The 17,134-nt window shown below is 38.3% G+C and overlaps 1 protein-coding gene and 1 long non-coding RNA gene across 16 annotated transcripts in view; one reads left to right on the top strand and one right to left on the bottom strand.

Annotated features, from left to right (window-relative positions):
• The window catches only part of LOC118152210 (uncharacterized), a 37,213-nt gene extending 34,767 nt beyond the window's left edge, over positions 1 to 2,446 (top strand). For both annotated transcript variants that reach the window (XR_008480065.2, XR_013532925.1), the window contains 2 exons: positions 496 to 625; positions 2,309 to 2,446. This is a non-coding gene — a long non-coding RNA (uncharacterized LOC118152210). The remainder of the gene's footprint in view (positions 1 to 495; positions 626 to 2,308) is intronic.
• TRPC3 (transient receptor potential cation channel subfamily C member 3) overlaps positions 1 to 17,134 on the bottom strand; it is an 85,384-nt gene that overhangs the window by 44,651 nt on the left and 23,599 nt on the right. For all 14 annotated transcript variants that reach the window (XR_013532922.1, XR_013532923.1, XR_013532924.1 and 11 more), the window contains exon 3: positions 13,125 to 13,313. Coding sequence is in view for 11 of the 14 variants with exons in the window: in XM_035293019.3 (XP_035148910.2) it covers positions 13,125 to 13,313 (189 nt within the window). In the remaining 3 variants the exon portion in view is untranslated. The remainder of the gene's footprint in view (positions 1 to 13,124; positions 13,314 to 17,134) is intronic.

Below are 17,134 nucleotides of genomic sequence, written 5' to 3'. Positions count from 1 at the left end.
TAATTAAAAAAGAAAGTCTCATCTCCCAGGACAGGCAATGGAGGTGCAATTTCCTCAAATCCCTGCTTTTGCCCCCGGAGTGTACCCAGTGGAGAAGTCCACTGATGACTGCACTGGCGGCTGCCTCTGCCCCATCATACATGGGAACTCAACTACCCACGGACAGAGGTGGTGAGACAAAATTGACAAATATGAGATTTGAAATAATTAACTGAGTTCTTTCCCATAGTACTAATTAGTAGTGTTTTGGGGATCTAAAGTACTACAAAGAAGATGCTACTTTTTCTTTTTTGATGATTCAATGTGAAAAACATATTACTATGGGCAAAATGTCTGTGTCCCCCAAAATTCATATGTTGAAATTCTAAGCCTCCCCCAAAATTTATATGTTGAAATTCTAAACCTCAATGTGATGAGTATCAGAAAGCCAGGCTGTGGGGAGGTAATTATATGATGAGGGAGTAGCCTTCATGAATGGGATTTGTGCCCTGATAGGAAGAGGCCAGAGAGCTCACTCTCTTTCTGCCATGTGAGGATACAATGAGAAGTCAGCAGTCTGCAACCCCAAGAAGAGCCCTCACCAGATCTTCACCATGCTGATTTTGGATTTCCAGCCTCCAAAACTGTGAGAAATAAATTTCTGTTGTTTATAAACTACCCAGCCTATGATACTTAGTTACAGCAGCCTGAACTAAGAAGCATATTTTATCATGCGAGTTCTTTTCCATTCAGTTTTCACAATCCCAGGTCCTGATTTTTAGTAGCTGCTAGTTGCTAAGGATATATTAGATCTTCTCTCCAAACGCAAGATTTTGTCATTTTTCTAAGGTCCTAATTTTTGAAAACAGCATTTCACAGACCAATGCTGTCATTATTTGAACTCATGAATATAATCAAGGTTGAAGGCTTCCTGGGTATATGTAACAACTTCCTAGGATTCTTGTTGAGAACTTCTCCAAAATTCCACTTCTGCCCCTGTACTATATTTAGATCATTTCCTTCCTGCTTCACCTCTCCCTCTATGGTCCCTAAATGTCCTTTATTCATTCATTCATTTATTCACTCATCAAAATGCCTTAAGCCCCTTCTTTGATCTTGGAAGTACATTGGGCAAGTATATTGGTACAAGAAGATGAAAATGGAAATATCAGAGTTGAATTAATTAATAAGTAGTCATTGTTCTAGGGTACACAGTAAGCTTTCAATAGATACAAAATAAGGTATTATAACTGAGACTTCAACTCATATGCTTGTCAAGACACCTAGTCAGAATTTAAAATAGTCTTAATTTGAATGTTGGTACAAGCATCTTGATATTTGGAGGATCTGCATTTGTGGGAAGTTAGACGGATATAAATAAAAGGTATCCCTGGTGACTGCAGCCAGGCTAAGCTTAAGACAGGTAATGGTGCATTCAGGGTAAACTACAGGTGGAGCATATAATGTCACCAAATCAGATTACCACTTAGGAAATCAACAATGCAGTTTTTAGACCAAGGGTTTCTGTAGGAAACAAAATCCCCATGAAGATAAGAGACAGGTGGGCATGTGTCTATATAGAATTGATGGACAAATTTCCCTTTTGTGAGTGTTTGGTAGCTATCGTTTGAATGTGTCTCCTCCAAAAATCAGATACTGTCAATGTGGCAGAGTTAACAGGTGGGGCCTTCAAGAGGTGATTAAGCCATGAGGGCTGCTCCCTTGTTAATGGTATTAAGACCCTTATAAAAGAGGCTTCATGCAGCATCCAGCTATCTTGCTCTTCTACTCTGCCATGTGAGGACACAGTGTTTCTCCCCTCTGGAGGATGTAACCTTCACTAAACTATCAAACTTGTCAGTGCCTTGATCTTGGACTTCCCAGACTCCAGAACTATGAAGAATAGTTTGTTCTTATAAATTTCTCCACCTCAGGCATTCTGTTACAACAACGCAAATAGACTGAGGCACTGGTCGTTCTTAGGTTTTAAACTCTTGAGGACAGAAATACTAATGTTATAGTATATCTCCCTTTCCTACTCCTCCTCCTCCTCGGACTAATCTTTAAATTTGAAGATGTGCTTTATGGCTTTAATTACATATTTATTAAGATTGCATAACTTCAAAGACTTGATGGAATCCTTTCCATAAGGCATATATATGATCATCAATCTTTGACTTGATGTAACTTGTACAACAGTGCAAACACTGACAGTACATTAAGTAGTGACCAAAATTGTGGTGTTTGCATTTTGCCTGTTACACTTTAAAATTCAGCTTACCAGGTCTATTTCCTGTATGTCTAATTATACTCTTTTTTTTTTTTTTAGATAATTATACACCAGCTCATGGACTCGTTGATTCTGTTTCATCCACACAAACAATTTTCCTCCAATGAGTTAAAATCCTAATCCAAGTTCACAAGGAGCATTTCAAAAAAGAAAGTGAAGCCAGTACAGTAATAGTAAGTGAAGGCAAAAAAGCTAATCCCTTTAGGAGATAAGTTTCGCTCTTTTCAATGCCTTCAAAATAAGGCAATGACCTTCATACCTTAAAACTGTTTTACCTCCTGAAAAATCTCTTTATGTTACTACACCAGTTATGCCGAGCTGGATAAAATTTGTATGCTGTTTCCTAACTTCAGTGCACCAACAAATTGAAGTCATCACAAAACTAATACCCTTATTTGGAGTTTTCTGATTTAAAAAGAGAATGTTTGACACAGAAAATCTTAATCTTTCAATTGAGCAAAAAGCATGTAGAACAAATCCTTTTTCTTGGCAAATGACTAATTATAAACTGAACCACTGATCAGGACAGATTAGGGAAAACAATACACCATTTTTCATCAAATCAGCCTTCACAAGAACTGTTTTCATGGGAATATGGTATGTGTAAAAACATGGTAGGAACTCTGGTAGGAACTCCGAATTTGTTTGAAATGACACTATGAGAGCCATAATTCATACAATTTAAAGGAAAATATTCTTGTAAATAAAAACTAGGCAATTCGACTTCTTTTTAAAACTCACTGAATTGTGGGCCAGGCGCGGTGGCTCAAGCCTGTAATCCCAGCACTTTGGGAGGCAGAGGCGGGTGGATCACGAGGTCAAGAGATCGAGACCATCCTGGTCAACATGGTGAAACCCTGTCTCTACTAAAAATACAAAAAATTAGCTGGGCATGGTGGCGCGTGCCTGTAATCCCAGCTACTCAGGAGGCTGAGGCAGGAGAATTGCCTGAACCCAGAAGGCAGAGGTTGCAGTGAGCCAAGGTCACGCCATTGCACTCCAGCCTGGGTAACAAGAGCAAAACTCCGTCTCAAAAAAAACAAAAACAAAAAAAAGCTCACTGAATTGTGAAATATAAACCCAAAACTTATAATGCACAGATTTTCTGGATTTTCAAACTTGCTGAGTACAAAATGCTCTGTTATCTCTTGGTTCCTGGGGACAGAGCAGGACAAGAGGCCACACAGTGCAGGACCCAGGACTGTGCCGGCCTGCACACCACCCCAAAGTCTCAGTGGTATATTTACCAAGCTCTCATTACCTTTTTTAAATTCTGGGCTTTCCCTGTGAACTTTTTGCACAGAAAGTAGATACACAATGGATAATTTTATCCTGTTTATACTGCTGTATGTTTCTTTTTAGAATGCCTTTTCTATATTTAAATCTAATCCTACTATGGAGGAACTATTAATAGGAGAGCAGAAAGGAAGAACTCAGGAAATGTTCTCCTTCTCTTTCTGAGAGCCCAGTTTTCCAGATTCAATGGTCTACCAAGCTCTAGTACCTTTTGTCAAAAACTTTCTCACAATAGACATAACTCATGGTGAAGTAAGTAGAATTTTGGTTATTTCTAGGGTGGGGAGTAGCTTAATGTTCAGCTGCACATCTATTGGGGATTCTATGAGCTTCCCCAGTATCACTTACTAAATTCCTTCCTGCTTAAATGGCTATGGTCTCTTATTAAGGACTTGATCCAGTACAAGAGGCATGAAATCAGTCTTTGATGACTGAGGACTAACTTGCTTCTGAGTCATCACTCTGGGTAAGAATTTTCATAATGTAGAAATGGCATTATTAGTAGCTAATACTTATTGAGCAATCACCATGTCCTACTCTGTGCTAATTACTCCTACCTCACAGAGCAGGATAGAGGTAGAGTCAGAAATAGAACTCAAGACTTTTTTTGGGGGGGGCAAATAGTCCATTATTCTAAGTAAACAAAACTTGTGTTTTTGCTTAAAAATTAATTTTCTTGTACCCATTTTCAGAAAACCAAATTTCATCTTCCAATCTATTCCATTCTCTTTCCAAAGAATAATATAGGTATTTCTGTAAATAGTGTTTACTATCCTTCCAGTTTTATAATTTACCTTAGAGACCCCTTAAAAATGATTTTAGGCTGGGCCCAGTGGCTCACACCTGTAATCCCAGTACTCTGAGAGGCCAAGGCAGACAGATCACTTGAGGTCAGGAGTTTGAGAGCAGCCTGGCCAACATGGTAAAACACCATCTCTACTAAAAATACAAAATTTAGCCAGGTGTGGTGATGGGTGCCTGTAATCCCAGCTACTCAGGAGGCTGAGGCAGGAGAATTGCTTGAACCCAGTAGGCAGAGGTTGCAGTGAGCCGAGATCTTGCCACTGCATTCCAGCCTGGGCAACAGAATAAGACTTCATCTCAAAAAAAGAAAAAAAAGATTTTAGGATGAATAATCTTCAAAATCTATTCCATGTTAGTAAAGATGCAGGCATATGGTTGCTGTTTTACCATAATAATTGAGCACTGTAAATTTTTTTTTATTGCATTTTAGGTTTTGGGGTACATGTGCAGAACATGCAAGACATTTGCATAGGTACACACAAGGCAGTGTGTTTTGCTGCCTTCCTCCCCTTCACCCACATTTGGCATTTCTCCCCAGGCTATCCCTCCCCAGCTCCCCCCACCACTGTCCCTCCCCTCTTCTCCCCAATAGACCGTAGTGTTTAGTACTCCCTTCCCTGTGTCCATGTGTTCTCATTTTTCATCACCCACCTCTGAGTGAGAATATAGGGTATTTCATTTTCTGTTCTTGTGTCAGTTTGCTGAGAATGATGTTCTCAAGGTTCATCCATGTCCCTTCAAATGACACGAACTCATCATTTTGGATTGCTGCATATTATTCTGTGGTGTATATGTGCCACATTTTCCCAATCCAGTCTATCATCGATGGGCATTTGGGTTGGTTCCAGGTCTTTGCTATTGTAAACAGTGCTGCAATGAACATTCCTGTGCATGTGTCCTTATAGTAGAACCATTTATAGTCCTTTGGATATATACCCAATAATGGGATTGCTGGATCAAATGGAATTTCTATTTCTAAGGCCTTGAGGAATCGCCACACTGTCTTCCACAATGGTTGAACTAATTTACACTCCCACCAACAATGTAAAAGTGTTCCTATTTCTCCACATCCTCTCCAGCATCTGTTGTCTCCAGATTTTTTAATGATCGCCATTCTAACTGGCGTGAGATGGTATCTCAATGTGGTTTTGATTTGCATCTCTCTAATGACCAATGATGATGAGCATTTTTTCATATGTTTGTTGGCCTCATGTATGTCTTCTTTTGTAAAGTGTCTGTTCATATCCTTTGCCCATTTTTGAATGGTCTTGTTTGTTTTTTTCCTGTAAATCTGTTTGAGTTCTTTGTAAATTCTGGTTATCAGCCCTTTGTCAGATGGGTAAACTGCAAAAATTTTTTCCCATTCTGTTGGCTGCCGATTCACTCTAGTGACTGTTTCTTTTGCCGTGCAGAAGCTGTGGAGTTTCATTATGTTCCATTTGTCTATTTTGGCTTTTGTTGCCAATGCTTTTTGTGTTTTGGTCATGAAGTCCTTGCCTACTCCTATGTCCTGAATGGTTTTGCCTAGATTTTCTTCTAGGGTTTTTATGGTGCCAGGTCTTATGTTTAAGTCTTTAATCCATCTGGAGTGTAAGGTGTCAGGAAGGGTTCCAGTTTCTGCTTTCTGCACATGACTAGCTAGTTTTCCCAACACTATTTATTAAACAAGGAATTATTTCCCCATGGCTTGTTTTTGTCAGGTTTATCAAAGATTGTATGGTTGTAGATATGTTGTGTTGCCTCCGATGCCTCTGTTTTGTTCCATTGGTCTATATCTTTGTTTTGGTACCAGTACCATGCTGTTTTGGTTACTGTAGCCTTGTAGTATAGTTTGAAATCCGGTAGTGTGATGCCCCCCGCTGTGTTCTTTTTACTTAGAATTGATGTGGCTATGCGGGCTCTCTTTTGGTTCCATATGAAGTTCATGGTGATTTTTTCCAGTTCTGTGAAGAAAGTCAATGGTAGCTTGATGGGGATAGCATTGATTCTGTAAATTACTTTGGGCAGTATAGCCATTTTCACGATATTAATTCTTCCTAACCATGAACATGGAATGTTCTCCATCTGTTTGTTTCCTCTCTTATTTCATTGAGCAGTGGTTTGTAGATTTCCTTGAAGAGGTCCCTTATGTTCCTCGTGAGTTGTATTCCTAGGTAGTTAATTCTTTTTGTAGCAATTGTGAATGGCAATTCATTCTTGATTTGGCTTTCTTTAAGTCTGTTATTGGTGTATAGGAATGCTTGTGATTTTTGCACATTGATTTTATATCCTGAGACTTTGCTGAAGTTGCTTATTAGTTTCAGGAGTTTTTGGGCTGAGGCAATGGGGTCTTCTAGGTGTACTGTCATGTCATCTGCAAAGAGTGACAATTTGGCTTCCACCTTTCCTATTTGAATACCCTTTCTTTTTCTTGCCTGATTGCTCTGGCTAGAACTTCCTGTACTATATTGAATAGGAGTAGTGAAAGAGGGCATCCTTGTCTAGTGCCGGGTTTCAAAGGGAATGCTTCCAGTTGAGCACTGTAAATTTTTATTCTTTGTTAGTTTGAGGGAGGGAAAATGGTATTTGTATATTAGTATACGTTTATCACTAGAAGGTCTGAAAATTTTAAATATGCTTTTAGCCATCTGAATTTTCTCTTCTGTGACATGCCTATTCAAACCTTTTGCTGATTTTCTATGGGGCTCTGGATGTTTTCCCTACAAATTTGTTTGAGTTCTTGGGATAGTAAGAAGATCAATCTTTTATGAGTTATAATCAAAAAGAACAATTTTCCCAGTTTGCCTTTCACTTTTTTGTTTATAATCTTTCTGATTTCATACAGAGGTTTGACATTATATGTGGCCAGATTATTTATATTTTTGCTTTGTGATTTCTTTATTTTTATATTAGAAAGTCCTTAGTGACATAAACACTAAATTCATGGCCATATACCTCCTATTCTGGTGTTTTATGTTTTCATTTTCTGGATTAACTGTTATTGAGTTCTGTAAGGTCTGGGTTGAACTCACTCTTTGATTTCTAGGGAAGACCAGAGCTCTGGGAATCCTGAGCCCAGTTAGAAGCCAACAGACTCAGAACCAGAGTTGGGAGTAGATCTTGGACAGAGGGTAGAAAAAGGACTTCCTGAGTCTCATATGTGGCTATATGGCTTACCATTAGATAAGAATGATTTCCTTGGTGAAATTAAGGGTTGATTTGAGTAAATCTGAGTTTATTATGTTATCTATCAGTCCATAACATATAAAATTATCTTGAAATCTCAATGGCTTGCATATGGCTGTAGACTACCCCTGTGAAAGAATGGGCAGGGTTTGTGTATCATTATAACCCAAAAGGTGGTTTTGCTTGGAGACTAGAAATGAGATGGTGGGAAAAGGAAGCAGCACAAGTGGGTGGGGTGATATTTTTTCTCCTCATGAGAATGAAGATGGGTGGGTATTGAGTGAAAATGAAGGAAGCCTTTGAAAGGAAGAAAGAAAGGAGGAATCGGGGCTTTTGGGTATTCTAGAATAGAATTCTTACACACATTTAATATTCTAGAATAGAATTCTTACACACATTTATTGAGTGAAGATTCCAAATCAAAGACTTTACTCTAATTAATATTCCTTTTATAGCATAAAACAAACAAAACCAGAAAGGTTTGCAAAGTCCTTAATCTCCTTACAGTTCTAAACATTACTTTTTGTTTCCTGGTGGTTGACTGATATCGATTTATTATTAATGACATCTCATACATTGTAATCTACATGTCAATATTTAAAATTAACATGAAGGAAAACATAAACTCTGCAAGGCAGTTTAGTTGACATAAGCACAAGTGTAGATATGCTGTCTCTGCTCATATGACACTTTCAAAGCAATGATTAAAAACCAGTGACAACTGAAATCAATTCTCTCAGGTGCCAAAGAAAAAAGATACATATTGCAGGATGTGTGAATATATGTCCAGACAGTTTTCTAAAAAACAATTTACTATTGATCTTGTTCAAAATTATCCCTGTCGAATCCTTCCCAAATCATTTTATGAGACTAACATCATTCTGATACCAAAACCCGGCAGAGACTCAACAAGAAAAGAAAACTTCAGGCCAATGTCCATGATGAACATAGATGCAAAAATCTTCAATAAAATACTGGCAAGCCAATTGCAACAGAACATCAAAAAGCTTTTCCACCATGATCAAGTAGGATTCATCCCGGGGATGCAAGGCTGGTTCAACATACGCAAGTATATAAACGTAACTCACCACATCAACAGAACCAAAAACAAAAACCACATGATTATCTCAATTGATACAGAGAAGGCCTTTGACAAAATTCAACAGCCCTTTATGCTAACAACCCTCAATAAACTCGGTATCGATGGAACATATCTCAGAATAATAAAAGCTGTTTACGACAAACCAACAGCCCATACTGAATGGGCAAAAACTGGAAGCATTCCCTTTCAAATCTGGCACTAGACAAGGATGCCCTCTCTCACCATTCCTATTCGATATAGTACTGGACGTTCTGGCCAGAGCAATCAGGCAAGAAAAAGAAATAAAGGGTATTCAAATAGGAAAGGTGGAAGCCAAATTGTCTCTATTTGCAGACAACATGATAGTATATCTAGAAGACCCCATCGTCTCAGCCCCAAAACTCCTGAAACTTTTAAGCAACTTCAGCAAAGTCTCAGGATACAAAATCAATGTGCAAAAATCACAAGCATTCCTATACACGAATAACAGACTTAAAGAGAGCCAAATCAAGAACAAACTGCCATTCACAATTGCCACAAAGAGAATAAAATACCTAGGAATACAACTAACAAGGAATGTACAGGACCTCTTCAAGGAGAACTACAAACCACTGCTCAACAAAATAAGAGAGGACACAAACAGATGGAGAAACATTCCATGTTCATGGTTAGGAAGAATCAATATCAAGAAAATGGCTATACTGCCCAAAGTAATTTACGGAATCAATGCTATCCCCATCAAGCTACCAATGACCTTCTTCACAGAACTAGAAAAAACTACCTTAAACATATGGAACCAAAACAGAGCCCACATAGCCAAGTCAATTCTAAGTAAAAAGAACACAGCAGGAGGCATCACACTACTGGACTTCAAACTATACTACAAGGCTACAGTAATCAAAACAGCATGGTACTGGTACCAAAACAGAGATATAGACCAATGGAACAAAACAGAGGCAACGGATGCAACACAACATATCTACGATCATATAATCTTTGATAAACCTGACAAAAACAAGCCATGGGGAAAGGACTCCTTGTTTAATAAATGGTGTTGGGAAAATTGGCTAGCCAGGTGCAGAAAGCAGAAACTGGACCCCTTCCTGATACCTTACACTAAAATTAACTCCAGATGGATTAAAGACTTTTACATAAGACCTGGCACCATAAAAACCCTAGAAGAAAATCTAGGCAAAACCATTCAGGACATAGGAGTAGGCAAGGACTTCATGACCAAAACACCAAAAGCATTGGCAACAAAAGCCAGAATAGACAAATGGGACCTAATCAAACTCCACAGCTTCTGCATGGCAAAAGAAACAGTCACTAGAGTGAATCGGCAGCCAACAGAATGGGAAAAAATTTTTGCAGTTTACCCATCTGACAAAGGGCTGATATCCAGAATTTACAAAGAACTCAAACAGATTTACAGGAAAGAAACAAACAAGACCATTCAAAAATGGGCAAAGGATATGAACAGACACTTTACAAAAGAAGACATACATGAGGCCAACAAACATATGAAAAAATGCTCATCATCACTGGTCATTAGAGAAACGCAAATCAAAACCACATTGAGATACCATCTCACACCAATTAGAATGGTGATCATTAAAAAATCTGGAGACAACAGATGCTGGAGAGGATGTGGAGAAATAGGAACACTTTTACACTGCTGGAGGGAGTGTAAATTAGTTCAACCATTGTGGAAGACAGTGTGGTGATTCCTCAGGGACCTAGAAATAGAAATTACATTTGACCCAGCAATCCCATTACTGGGTATATATTTAAAGGATTATAAATTGTCCTACTATAAAGACACATGCACACGAATGTTCATTGCAGCACTGTTTACAATAGCAAAGACCTGTAATCAACCCAAATGCCCATCGATGATAGACTGGACAGGGAAAATGTGGCACATATACACCATGGAATATTATGCAGCACTCAAAAATGATGAATTCGTGTCCTTTGTAGGGACATGGATGAACCTTGAGAACATCATTCTCAGCAAAATGACACAAGAACAGAAAATGAAATACCACATGTTCTCACTCATAGGCAGGTGTTGAACAATGAGAACACATGGACACAGGGAGGGGAGCACTACACACTGGGGTCTGTTGGGGGAAATAGGGGAGGGGCAGCGGGGGGGGCGTTGAGGAGAGATCGCATGGGGAGAAATGCCAGATATAGGTGAAGGGAAGGAAGGCAGCAAATCACATTGCCACGTGTGTACCTATGAAACTATCTTGCATGTTCTTCACATGTACCCCAAAACCGAAAATGCAATAACAAAAAAATTATCCCTGTCCCTCAATATATTAAGAAAACCTCAATTAGCAAGAACACTCTAAGAGGAGGTCAACCTAGCCAATTTAATTATCTTGTACACACTTTCCTTGAAAAGTTGTTTTATTTCAATCTTTACTGAGAATCTTCACATTTGATTATCTTATGAAGTAATGGCGAGATTTGCCATTAAATGGTTGACTAAAATCTTGCAAATACTATGGGTAGAAGTTTTCTACATTGTGGTAGTAGAACTGTTTGTGTCAGAAGAGAGAGAGATGGAGAGGAGGGGAGAGAGAAGGAAGAGAAAGAGACAGAAACAGCGCAAGTGAGATATTCTTATCCTCACTGGCTGCTAGGGTGCAAACACTGGCTTAGACTCCACTGATCAGAGGCATTTTGGCCAGTGGAAGTCGCCATATGAAAACAAGCAGGATTCAGAGCATCCTCTCTGCTGATATGGGAGCAGCAGAGGCAGAATTGTTCTGTTTGGGTCATAGAAACTCCCTTAACAGGTCAATGCTGGGACTGGTTCTGGGTGAGGTTTTTGGAAGCACAACTTGATAAACTTGTTCTTCTACCTCTTCTTAGGATTCTGTGAGCTTCCCCAATATCACTTATTAAATTCCTTCCTGCTTAAATGGCTGTGATCTCTTACTAAGGACTTGATCCAGTACAAGGGGCATGAAATCTGTCTTTGATGACTGAAGACTAACTTGCTTAAGAGTCATCACTCTGGGTATGAATTTTCATGATGTAGAAATGGTATTATTAGTAGCTAATACTTATTGAGTAATCACCATGTCCTATGCTGTGCTAATTAGTTTACATGCATTATCTCATGCAATCCTTAAACAAATGGAATAAGTAGGTATAACTATTGTCTTCACTTTACTAGTGAGCAGATGGAGGCGTGATGGTTAGGTGACTTGCCCATGGTCACACAGGGAGCACATGGGGATGTCAGGACTTTAATCCTTATAGGTTGGCTCTAGTGCCTGACCTCTTAAGCACCATGTCACACTGCAGAAAAGACAGAACACTTGGCTCTTTTTAAATTGACCAGCTTCATAAATCCAGTGTTGATCACAGTTTATTTCTTTGTGATTTATCAGTTTCTCTTAAAGTACAAAAAAATCTGTTATATAACATGTATAAATTGTTAGATTCTGGACAACTGAGATATTTATTATTGTGAAACATTATAACTACAATTTTTATGAATTACCTAAAAGCCCCAAACAAATTATAAATAGATACACATAATAGTTTTTCTGCAGTAATCAGAGTAAAAAAGTCATAATTTTTATTTCTGGCACCTACATGACCAACTTCATAGTTGTGTGACCTTAGACATGTCATAGAAGCTTGGCAATCCTCAGTTTCCTTGTAGAATAGAAACCCAGTCATCTGACCTAATTAAATAGATAAAATGAATAATAACATAGGCTTACTGCAAGGATTCACCTAAGAATGTAAAAGTGCCTTACAACAATGTATACAAGTAACGGATCATATTATTAATTGTATTGTAATTAAGTTTACAGAATGATTTTGCCTATCTTAACCCATTTAAATTCCACCAAAAACCTTAGATAAGAGATATTATCCTCTTTGTGTATGAGAAACTGAATTTAAAAATTTATGACGTATACAAGGTCTCACCATGGATAAAAAGTAGAAAGGATCAGAAGCTAGACATTTAACTTGCAACTTTACCCGCCACCAAAAAAAATCTTTTATCAATAGTATGTATTTTTTTGGGGTGGAGGACAAGGCCTTGCCTTCTCTGTCACCCAGGCTGGAGTGCAGTGGTGCTATCAATGATCATTGCAGCTTCAAATCTCCTGGGCTCAAGTGATCCTCCAACCTCACTCTCCCAAGTAGCTGAGACTACAGACACATGCCACCATGCCTGGCTAATTTTTAAATTTTTAGTAGAGACAGGGTTTTGCTATGTTGCCCTGGCTGGTCATAAACTCCTGGCCTCAAGTGATCCTCCGGCTTCAGCCTCCAAAAGTGCTGGGATTACAGGCACACACCATCATGTCCAGGTAATTCTGTCTATTTTTTGTAGAGATACAGTCTCACTATGTTGCCCAGACTGCTAGCATATATTCTTCTTATTTTTATAATTTTCCTAGGATTATGGCATACTTTGTATTACATGTTTATTCTAATATGGCACTAGATGAAAGTAGTAGGCCCACTCACCTTTTTGACTTCATACTTAATGGCAAGTTTGACACGACTTAATGAAGCTTTGTGCCTGTGCACCTCCAGAGGCTCTGCTGATTCCAGATCTCCATTCAGAATGGCTTCCACCTCTTCTGAGTCTCGGCAGAGATCCAGCACACCCACTACAAAGTCTTTGCATTGCATGGAGAGCTTCCGATAGTCATTCTAAGAACAAGAGGTTTAGTGTTTTAACACAAAGAATTTGCTCTCGTTTAATGGAAAGTGTTTAGGATTTGTGTGAATTAGAAAAAGGTATCCCTTGTTTTGGGGGTAGAAACCTGCAGTCCTACCTGGACACAAGGCTTGTTGAGCTGAATACAGGCTGGACTTGCACCCACCCAACCCTTTAGCCAGGTTTCCTTCTGCTGCAACCAGCCCAACCTTATGAGATAGTTCTGAAAATGGCGTGTACATAATCTCATTTATATGTGGAATCTAAAAAAGTCAAACTCAGAATAGAACAGTGGCTACCATAGGCAGGGGGCAGGGGTAGGAGGTAGGGTGAAGTGGAGATGGAATGAGGAGATATTGGTCGAAGTGAGCAAAGTTTCAGTTAGACAGGAGAAATAACTTTTTGAGATCTATTTGCATAGCACAGTGACTAAAGCTTTAATACTGTATTATATGCTTCAAAATTGATTAGTACATTTCAAATGACTCATTACCACAAGAAGTAATGTGAGGTGATGGATATGTTAATTAGCTTGATTTAATCATTTCACAATGTATACATATATCAAAGCATCCATGGTACCCCATATACACAATAATTGTCAATTAAAATTTTTAAAACATATTTACTAAAAAATATTGTATACCAACAGACCAAAGGATCAAAGAGTTTTCTCTCTTTTGTATAAACAATAGTTCTTTTATAGCCAAAACAAGAACATTTCTACAATGGAAATTTTTCTATAATGATAATTTTTCTAAAATGGCAATTTGATATAGAAGATCAACTATATGTGATATGAAAATTGTCAGAATCAAAACTAAGTCCACTGTGTTAAAAACAACACAAAACAAAAAAATCTTGACTAATAGAGAAGGCCATGAAGGGATGGTTCTCACACACAAAAACTATCACATAAGGCTGCACAAATCATTACCTTGCATAAAGGCCATTGCAACCTTATACAAAAACTACCTCTGTGAGGACATCTGCCCAGCAACTGCTGGTACAATTTTGGACTGGCTCCACCTTTGTTATTGTTCCTTGAGTGTAGCCCTCCTCACTTTCCTTTAAAAACCTTGACTTTCTTTACCTCCCTGAATACACGCATCGTTTACCATGTCTCTTGTATTCCTACTGCAATGTTACATTCCCAAATAAATGTCATTTTCTATTTCTTTAATTTTTTTTTTTTTTTTTTGTGACAGAATCTTGCTCTGTCACCCAGGCTGGAGTGCAGTGGCAGGATCTCAGCTCACTGCAACCTCCACCTCCTGGGTTCAAGCAATTCTCCTGCCTCATTCTCCCAAACAGCTGGGATTACAGGCATGTGACACCACACCCAGCTATTTCTTCTATTTTCAGTAGAGATGGGGTTTCACCATTTTGGCCAGGTTGGTCTTGAACTCCTGTCCTCTAATGATCCGCCCACCTTGGCTTCCCAAAGTGCTGGGATTACAGGCATGAGTCATTGCACCCAGCCTCATTTTCTTTTAGATAACTTCTCTCTTGGTTATTTAGGTTGACAGTGAAAAATAACTAGTCCAGCTCATTACCCTTGCCTTACTGGAGACATTGCTTCTGAATGTTCAGTCCTCAGACCAGCAGCATCAGAAGCACCTGGGCATGTGTTAGAAATGCAGATTCTCAGACCCCAGCCCACATGTCCCGATTTAGAAACTGAGGAAGGGTCCCGCAATCTGTTTTAACACACCCTCCAGATGATTTTGACACATCTAATGTTTGAGACTAACTGGTTTCTAGCGAATGTAGAGAGGTAGATGAATACCCGACTGCATACAGAAGGTTTTTTGTTTGTTTGTCTGAAGGGCATATTATTGTGCCCTGCCGAACTAAAACAAAAGTATATCATTGTATGTAGTTGAATTCTCAAGGGTTACAGAATTCAGTACCTGAGAGAAAAATTTCCAGGCCACTGGAACTAACACCTTGCTAAAAATAATCTGTGAATCGTTAATTTCATTTGCGTATTTACATACTGCCATGGGCTGCTATAAGGAAGGCAGTTGGTAGCATTCTTTGTTACTTTCTGAATGGATCTTTATTTCTAATCCATTGGTTCTAATGAAGGTGTCAATGACCATCTCCTGGGAAAGTGTCTCTTTTTTGGAAACCCCAGTTCTACTTTTATGACTTTCACTAATACTCTGGCCCACTAGGAAAGTTAACCAGATAATAATCTAATGTGGAACACTTGAGAAAAACAGAATTCCCCATTGCAGCATGTCCTGAGATACTGTGTGTGTCTATATAACCAAGTAATATTTAGCAGAGCAGAATTACTGGACTTTCAAAAAAAAATCATACTTAAAAAAAAACGTGAACAATTCCAATTTTTTTTCCTTTAAATAATTAATTTGATTTGATGGGCAAAACCACATCATCAGCTAAAATAAACAAGAAGAAGAGAGACTGTTTAAAGGCTATACAGATTAGAATAGTTTCCATTTCAGATATCAGAAATTCAGATAAAGAACAGTTACAGTTAATCCTTTTCCCCTCATAAGGGAACAGATAAAATGAATAAAACTTCAATCTTTGGTTTCCATTCAAGTTGGTACCATGCAACTGATAAAATTAATAAAATGTTCAGTCTCTGGTTTCTGTGCAGAGTGTCAGTTAAATATCCATCTGCTTTCCATTCCTGAAAGACTAATGAAATATTTTATTACAGCATCCAGAAGAAGTATTAAATCCATGCCCGTTTCCATATAAAGCTTCCCTTTTAATACAGTTTTTTTTTAGATGAAATTTCCTCATGTTATTCTTCAGTTCAGACTGTTCTGTAAGATTTGGTACAACATAGGGTGGTCATTTCTCCATTGATCAGAAATAAAAAAAGGCTACTCTCCATGCTTTGAAGAAAACTTAGTACCCACATCTATAGTAATACCTAAATAATGATTCATTACCTATAAAATTATAGTCTATAAACTGTTAAATTTTAAGGAAAGCTTTTTTGCACATCTACTGAAAGATCAGTAAAGAAAAAAAAATGGTAGTCAAACATGTTGCAAGGATGGCACTTTTTATAACAATTTAAACATTTTCCACTTGAAGAAGTCTGTTGCCAGAGTGCAGAAAATAATCAGAGTTGGAGACAACGGTGATTTCTTTTGTTATAGTCATTGGATACCATTTTTTAAACATATTCAGAGCTCCCAGGGAAAGACAGAGAACTCCAACAAAGAACAGCCTCTCTTCAGCTGCAAAAGCAACCATCTATGTATAGTCTGCACTGACTGTTAGTTCCACCGTGAGGCCCTGACTCATGTTACTTCACAGATCAGACCATTTGTCTGGTCTATATTTTCTAATAATTTTCTCTTAAGTTAGTTTTGCTTAATGGTCTTGAATGTACCACTCATCCATTACCACAACCCTCCACAGTTAGCAGGTGGACCTACTGCATACCCTATAGAGCAGAACTCAAAACCCTAAGGATCTGCTCAAGCCAGAGGAAGAACAATGAAGTTCAGTCTTCATCACAATCTATCTACAGGCTTCTGCACACTCCTTTAATATATATGGTTTAATTATCATTCAAATCCCTTTTTGTTCTGAAGAGGAAAGCTGAAATTCAACTCTTAACAGGCTTGGTTCTGTCAGGCCCTTTCATAGTGATTAAAAGCATAGATTCTGAACCCAGACTTCCTGGGCTCAAATACTGCCTTACCACCTACCAGCTGTGTGATCTTGTGGAATTCACTTTATCCTTGTGACATGAGTAATCCTACCCAATATTGGTACTATAAGGATTAAATGCTTAGAATGTGTTTGGTACAAATTAGGT

Source organism: Callithrix jacchus, chromosome 3, assembly GCF_049354715.1.
Source record: "Callithrix jacchus isolate 240 chromosome 3, calJac240_pri, whole genome shotgun sequence".
Classification (NCBI taxonomy): Eukaryota; Metazoa; Chordata; class Mammalia; order Primates; family Cebidae; genus Callithrix; species Callithrix jacchus.
This window is presented reverse-complemented; position numbering and strand designations above follow the sequence as displayed.